Consider the following 8,437-nt stretch of genomic DNA (forward strand, 5'->3'; position numbering starts at 1 on the left):
TGTGTGTGTGTGTTTGTGTGTGTGTGAGAGAGAGCGCGACTCCAAGGGTGAGGGTGTTCCTTGCCATGTGTTCTGAAGTGCAATTTAGTCACATGCCATCCGACCAACCCTTGGCCCTGAAAAATGATAAGTACAGTGGGGGGGGGGTCTTCACACATAACCCCACTATCCCCACTACTTAATGTAAACTTTTAGCAGGTTAAGGGAGCTATAATATTAAAGGTAAAGAATGACTGTAGATAATAACACATATATGAGATGACAGTGTTGATTAAAGAAGACATTAAAATATGTGAAAATGTCAAGTGTTTTGCAGTTAAACTTTTTTTTTTATTTAAGCAAAAGTGCAAAACAGTGGTCCAGATGACAATATTCAAAAAAGTAAACTACACTTACCGAAGAAGGCACAGTGCACCTCCTCCACAAGCCCTCCCTGCTACCAAATGTTTCCACACCAAAACAAAGAGACGAAATACAGGAAGAAGGGAGACACAACAGCAAGAACTATGCAGCTCACAAACAAGAAACACAGAAACAGACACAGACAAACACACAAACAAACGAGGCATTGACAGGGAGACCGGCATAAGACGAAAGGGACCAAACACACGCACAGATTGAAGCAAGAAAGCTATAGCACAAGTCTACAGCATGGATTCCAAGGATTCAGCAATGCTGAGCCAAGTGTCCAAAGTCTTTCCTGGTGCTCCATTTATGTGAGCCATGGACAGCTCCATATTTATGACATCCAAAAAGGAAAGGGTCCGTGCACGAATAGACAAGTCATGAGGTGGTGTAACGGGTTACAATCATTCGCTTGGCCACTGTAAGTCCAGCAAAAACAGCAAGGTTTTGAGTTTTAGAAAGCTGAAGGGCTGACAGATCAGAATCAAAACATTGACAGTAACAGGGACAGTATCATTAATCAAGGCAGATATTTTGGATGCAATATTGTTCCATAACTGACTAACAGGAGAGCAATCCCAGATCATGTGATAATACTTACCTTGAGCTTAGCCAACAGGCTAACAGTCAAGGTAGGTCTGTGATCAAGATTGGACACGGGGCAGCAAAAAGGAACAGCAACCCATAGTCACCTATATTTTCTCATCAACAAAAACATAAAAACAGAAAGCACAAAATAGCAAGCACATTGGAAAGGAGACTCTAACCTAATAGTGTCCTAAAAGCGTTTCACCATTAATGGTACCAGCTCAACTTACCTTGACTCTGCTTGACCCGACTCAGCCGTGTGCCGTGGCTGGTCATCATAACAATAAACTGCCGTGACTTAACACAACACACACACAGAACGTCAAAGGTGTGTTGCCTGTGATTCTTGGCATGTGGCTGGTGCCACCGCCAAAAGACAAATTAGTTTTAAAAAAACGCTTGCTAAACTATTTACACACGGCGGATTTGTTCAGGACACCCCCTGTCTATCGCTAGCAATAATGACGCAGTGAATAGTGACCATTCTCGCCGACCAATCAGTAGGTGCAGGTTTTCACGTCACCTTTTGGTATCGCCTCAGCTCGTTTTAAACCTCAACTGAAAACGTACCTGTTAGCAGGTACCAAGGACTTTTTTTGGTAATGGAAAACCCAAAAAGTAGAGTTGAGGCAAGTTGAGTAGGTACCATGCAGTGGAAAAACACCATAATTAACCTATTGATAGCCTATAATAGACAGGACAGTTATGCCTTTAAAAAAACACAGTCACATCAGATAACAATGCAATAAAACTAGGACACATTAAGAGATTAAGACAAACCAAGAGTCCATGTCCATCAGGCAGTTGTTGTAATCTTTTTCCACCTTTTCCACAGTGTTCTCCGCGATAGAATCTGCCATCCATGCCAGCCATCTCCACGGCAACAGGAGGACAGGGCGCAGCCCGGTTAATGTCATTTTCAGCATCCTTAGCGGAGGTGAAAGCTCTGTACTGGGAGCCTTCCTTGATCTTTAGGGTTGACGGGTAAAGCAGGAAAAAATCCAGACCCTTGACTTTTGCTGAATCCATGGTTTGGTAGAAGGCTTGGCACTGCTTGACCGTAAAGTTGCTGTAGTCCAGGGAAAAGCAAATCTTTCTGTCCCTGACCATGGATGGAGATTTCTGCCCAGCCTGTAGGATCACCTGCCTGGTTGTGTAGCGGAGGACATTGAAAATCAACGTGCGAATGGTAGTGGTGTTCATCTTTGGTCTATTGCTGTAAATTCGGTGGGCTCGCATAATCTCGATCTGATCATCTGACAATTTCGGGAGCCTCTTAGGCAAGAAGCGATATTGAATAGCATTAGAGTCTTCTAGCCCCTCTTTTAGCCCGACAATGCGGATGTTGCATCTTCAGTTTCTGTCCTCCATATCTGCCAGCTTCACCTCCAGCTCTTGAAAAGCGTGGCCATGGCTGTCAGGAGTACCTGAGTTTTCTTTCCATTGTAGTTTTTGGATTGTTGGACCTTTTAAATCTGAAACTGAGTATGAGAAAAACATGGTTCCACAACTACAAGGGCCACAACATAACATACCCCTTCTGATGCTACAATGACAGAGAAATTAATCAGCTTCTTTGGCCGGTTTGATCTGAACGGACAATCAGCACCTCCCACAGCCTTCACCAACACTATCTCACTATCCCTCCAGGAATATCAGGTGAGCAGAGTATTGAGAAAAGGCAGCTGGACCCGACGGAGTACCAGGGAAAGTACTCAGGGCCTGTGCAGACCAACTAACAGGGATTCTCACTGAGATCTTCAAAATCTCCCGGACCCAAGCCATCATCCCATCCTGCTGGAAAACCACCATCATCATCCCTGTTCAAAAAACATCAGCTTGTAAAAGCCTGTACAACTTTGGGCCCATTGCACTTACATCAGTGGTAATGAAATGCCTATAAAGGCTGGTTGCCCAGCACATAAAGGCCTGCCTCCCACCATCGTTTGACCCTCACCAGTTTGCCTAAATGGCAAACCCCTCTACTGAGTATGCTATTTCCATCACCCTCCACTCAACACTGAGCCACCTCAAACAACTAGGTAGCTCTGCAAGACTGCTCTTCACAGATTTTAGCCCAGCCTTCAACACAATAATCCCGGACATTCTGATTAAAAAAACTCTTGGGTTTACACCTCCCCCCCCCTCCACCTGCGCTTGGATTGAAGACTTCCTCTCCAACAGACCTCAACAAGTGAGACTCGGCCACCATCTCTCCTCCCTCCTTACACTCAGTACTGGCTCCCCCCAAAGGCTGTGTGTTGAGCCCACTTCTGTACACACTTTACACATCTGACTGCTCCCCCTCCCACCCCTCCAACCTCATCTTAAAATTTACAGATGCCACCACAGTGGTCAGTCTCCTTTCAGGTGGAGATGAGACAGAGATGAGGTCTAGCAACTGTCAACCTGGTGCTCATCAAACAACCTCCTGTTGAACACAATAAAAACCAAGTAGATCATCATAGACTTAAGACGAAACAGCACAGCACACGCCTCACTCCACCTGTGTGGAAAGGGTTCCATCTTTTAAATTTCTGTGAGTACACATCTGCGAAGATCTCTTTTGGTCCCCAAACACTAAAGAAATATCAAAGAAGGCCCAGCAGCAACTACACTTTCTGAGAATTCTCTCAAACAGAAGCTTCTGTTTCTTATGCTGAAACCTGCTGCTATTTTACACATTGCCTGTAATCAATTGCCTGTATCCCATAATACATGTGTTGTATATGTTGGTGGGTGAGTGTGTGTGGGAGAGAGAAAAGAGAGAGTGAAATGTATGCAGGGGATGGGGGGGTCTTGGTTTTTTTTAAAGCACCAATCTGGAGCAGCACCTTAAATTTTGTTGTTTCTATACACTGCATTCATGCAATGACAATAAAGCTTCATTTGATCTGAGGTAGCTTTTCTGTTTTTCCAGTTATGCCTTGGCAATGGCATCCGTATCGCCGCGTTGGTTTTTTTCTTGTTTGCTATTCTGCTTTAAATAACTCCATCTAGCACAATGTGATAGAATATTGTTGGAACCATATAAAACAACTATTTGGCAAAATTGGGCCAGCTATACCTTAAGCAGCCATCTCTGTCGAGCCGATCACGTGACTCTGACAATGTCAAGTGTTGATAAAGAAGCTTAAGGAAAACTAGAATTATTGCCTGCTTACAGAACCAAAGATCTCAAGAAGATAAAAAGTGAATGATACTCGGAGAGTCTAATGCAGGCTATTGTTTTTTAATGTTAGTAAAGCTTGGTGCAGAGACACTTCTAATCAGTATTAGATTAGAACTAGAGCTTGAATGGACACCAACACAAATGAACTCCCCACACCCATGAAAGGATCTTTTATGCACATGTGAGTAAGTAGAAAACCTTTCTGTGCGATTCATAAGAAGAGAAATAGAGGACTCTTCCTGAATGGCCATGTGTGGTAACTGCACACCACACAGAAGCTACTCTTGACCTTACTTAAAATCACCAATTCAAAACAGTGACTAGGAGTCCCTCTCGTGGCAGGGGTATGAAATGGCAAGTGTTCTTTTTTCAGAGTTCCTGAGAAAGAGAAGCTGATTATTCTGTGAAACGCTATTGTGTGCTTAAGGTTTAAAATGCTGGGCCAAAACACTCTCTAAAATATCTGTTCTTTGTCTGATGGGAAATACCTTCATATTGTGGTAATACATAGTTTTAAATACTTTAAGACCTTAAGCTAGTGAATTATATAAATATATAACTGTTTTACCAGAGTGAGTCTGGTGATTTGTGATGCCTCACTGACTAAGAAAACCAGAAAGAAATAACTAAAAAAGATGGAAGATGGGATTTTTATGGCAAACAAGATTAAATTACCTTTTCTTGTTAGTTAACAGTATTATTTCCACAAAAAGTATTTAACATCAGTCAATACATTCAGTATGTGACGCATACTGTTGATGCAATAAATAGGAGTCTAAACAGGAATCTGACTGGGTACCCAATTAAGAAAGAAAGTTGATCACAACCACTCTTTTTGATTTTGATAATTTCATATTATTTTCTCCTGTCAAACATGGTATTCATTTTAATCTACAATCAACAGGCCTAATTTAAGTGAACTGAGAAGAGGCAGACTCAATTTTAAAGGGAAAACTCTTGTGTCTTTTAAGAAGTTTAGTGATGCCCACTTGGCTCATTGTCAAATGGTGGCCAACCTTTTTTTTTTTTTTACCTCAGAAGATACAATGAGATGTTTAATTGTTTAATATAAATCGACACAATTTCTCCAATGAAACTCAGTTTTATGATAATGAAATCACATTCCATAACAATGATTTGAATTGTAATACGTGATTTAATGGTTTCAGTTTATTGGTTTATTTAGACAATTTAAGCATTTAAATTATATATTTAATATCAAATTCATGTTAACGTTACGTGCTGGTTATTAGTGTGACAGCTCGTGGATTAAATCTGGCTCCTCCACGCCTTTAGGGGGCGCTTGTCCGCTGTTAATAAATGCCATCGTGGGTTGACGAGGGCCGCCCAGCCATGTTGAGGAGTCTGTCAAGCAAACTGCAGCCCGCCATTGTGTAGAAACCAGGCTCAATAGAGAGATAGGGGCGCTTGGGTGAAACTCTTCAATCGTTAGACCAATTCTACACCCTGCCGCTTTTATTTAGGAGTAAATACAGTTACACAGACTCCGGGGGGGAAAGACATGTCAGCCAGCAGCCTTCTTGAACAGGTAAAGAGAGGTATTTTCTGAACATTTACGAGGGCCAAATTTCTCAGCATCGCGACGGCTAGCGAGGATAGCTTAGCTCAGAGGCAGCGGCTGTGGCTCAGTAGTGCAGTAGGCCTGACCACCTGCTAAAGGAACTGACTGCTGAAAATATATCTCTTCATCTATTTTTTCCCCTTCCTCTCTTCTCATAAATCAAACCTTCATGAATCACCTGGACCCAATCCAGAGACCGAAAGGCCAAGCTAATAAAGGTAAGAACCAGTCTTGGCTAACATCGAATTGGGTTGAGTGAATGCGGATCTTTATATGTGCGGTGCGCTTTGAAAACCTTACGTGCGCGGATGCGATAGCTTGTCTCCTATAGCTGCTTGGCAAATGGGCCTGTCTGTTTAAGTTGTAAGTGTTTTTGCTTTTGACTTGCTACTTCAACGAAACGCAAAACTAAATTGTTTCATAAATGTTCTCGGCCTTAACGCATCATTCGCGAGTTTCCTTAACATCCATGAAATGGCAGGTTCCCACAGTTAGCATTAGCTATCTCTTGACAAGCTAACGTTAAATGGCAACATGATACACATCAGCGTCCTTTTCCTGGTTGAACTTGCAATGCTTTTTAATGCGCTGACAGGTGCTAGAATACACTCTTACTACTCAGGCTATTTTTTTATTTGTCACTGCAACCCATTTTTGCAGTATTTAGCTACATGTGCCGTCCTATCACGCTGGACATTCGGCTAATGTTAGCAAAGTCCGTCATGTTGAAAGGACTCTTGGCGCTCGTTAACATGGAGACGCTGCGCATTGCATGCAGCTAACAAACCAGTTAGCGCGCTAACATTAGCTGGTTGCTAAGTTAACCCAAAATGACACGTCTTCCGACATGCTTTTTCTGTGTCCTAATGGACCTCGCGTTTTCCCGTCATCATGTTGTTCTGGCTGTAATGTAAGTTAAAATGTATTTACTAACCTGTATGTTATAATTTAACTTGTCCATGTCCCGAAAAGCTCATCCTATCTTAGTCCCATGTCGCTCAACACAGTAACATCAGCCGTAACGGAACACTCCGAAACTTGTGAAAACAAACCATAAAACTGTCCACTTGCAATAGACTTACATTTAATCTGCTATGGAATTAACAGTATTGGCGTGTACCTAGGCTACGTTTTTGTCTTTATGAGAGAATCTGAATGTCTTAAGTGTGTTGTGCCAATAATATGTAACCAGTGCCAAGTGCATGCAATTCTTCACTGGTACTGATTCATCTCATATGCAAGATGATGCTGTTTAATCAGCATCCTAATGAGCGGTTACAGTATTTGAAGTCTTATCCTGCTCAAGCAGCATTTCCTGTGTCACTCAATAATTGCGAGGAGGGGTTATGTTGTGTAACAAGTGGTGATGATTCTGATGTTTGATGACCAGATAACGTCACTACTCGCATCTCTGTAGTCACACAAACCTATACCCTCTATTTACTTCAGCGTTTTCTTTTCAGTGCAAAACGGAGCTGTGACCCAAAAGGATACCTTGAATGACGATGAGTTTGAGCCTTACCTGAATACTCAGGCCAGACAGGTAAGCTTTTATTGATCAGTATTTGCCAACAGGTGCTGCGTTTCAGTTGATCCACTTTTATTATTTTGGGCTAAAGTACCCTCAAATTATCAAACGAGTTTGATAATACCTTCAAGTTAGTTTTTCTTCATAGTTATCATAAATCTTTTAATTTGTCTCTCAATCGATTTAAAATCAACAAGTTGTAGTTTCAACCTGTACTTCAGCACGTGACTTTTAATTTAAAGAGGGTTTTTTTTTTTGTCTTTTGAATCTGTATCAAATTTGAATCTGAATCACCTTTTATTGGACAAGTATGTGCACACACAAGGAATTTGAGTCTGGGTTTTGCATTGCTGTCAATGTTCTTGCACAGACATAGACATAACATCTAAAACTAGGACAGTAAACTGGACAAATAAAGGTAAAGACTAGACATGACTTATGTATACAAGTATGGGGGGGATACATTTTTCTAATATTAAAGCACCAGTGACCAACCATTTAAAACAAAACTTCTATATTCAAGTGTTTTGTAAGTTGTAAACTAATAACTGTAAGCAAATAAATAATATCTAATGAATGGACTAGATGATTATCTACAGTCATTTAGATGTATTTAAGAAAAGTAGCTCAATTCCTAAAATAAGTAGCGCTTGTCCAGTTTCAGTTTTATTGATCAATACTGACATTGCAGATTGGCTCAGAATCTCCCTAATGTTGACTTGTTAATGCTACTTTGGTAAAATGTATTATTGTTTGATGTATTTGATATTTAAGATGTCAGGCTGTTGTTAAACAGGAGCCTTGCTATTTGCATTACCGAAGAATACAGGAAGACAATAATGATGGTGCAGCAGGAATGAGCCCGTCTATATTAAGTTTTCAGTGGCCTTGAATTTTATTTCTTTGGTAGATGGTTTTCCCCCTGTGTAGTAACAGACCCACTGTCTGAAGTGGGCTGTAAAGGAATACAATCGCACCTGCATTCTCCTCCACTGAGAAGAATACACCATCCTTTAGTTAAAGAGACTGTTACACATTTTTCCTAATGGACAGCGTATTTACAGATCAGGTCGGAGCAGAGGAGGGATACTAAGAAAGCATCATTGTGTGGTGAATTATTGGTTTATTATATTATTATTATTTTATTATTATTATTATTATT

At 41.1% G+C, this 8,437-nt stretch overlaps 1 protein-coding gene across 1 annotated transcript in view; it reads left to right on the forward strand.

Annotated features, from left to right (window-relative positions):
* Positions 1-5,467: 5,467 nt before the first annotated feature.
* The window catches only part of ythdf2 (YTH N6-methyladenosine RNA binding protein F2), a 9,110-nt gene continuing 6,140 nt past the window's right edge, over positions 5,468-8,437 (forward strand). Inside the window, exons 1-3 of the mRNA XM_032499849.1 lie at positions 5,468-5,714; positions 5,941-5,965; positions 7,211-7,290. Coding sequence (XP_032355740.1) covers positions 5,688-5,714; positions 5,941-5,965; positions 7,211-7,290 — 132 coding nt within the window. The 5' untranslated portion in view covers positions 5,468-5,687. The remainder of the gene's footprint in view (positions 5,715-5,940; positions 5,966-7,210; positions 7,291-8,437) is intronic.

The sequence above is a fragment of the Etheostoma spectabile genome, chromosome 20 (assembly GCF_008692095.1).
Source record: "Etheostoma spectabile isolate EspeVRDwgs_2016 chromosome 20, UIUC_Espe_1.0, whole genome shotgun sequence".
Lineage (NCBI taxonomy): Eukaryota > Metazoa > Chordata > Actinopteri > Perciformes > Percidae > Etheostoma > Etheostoma spectabile.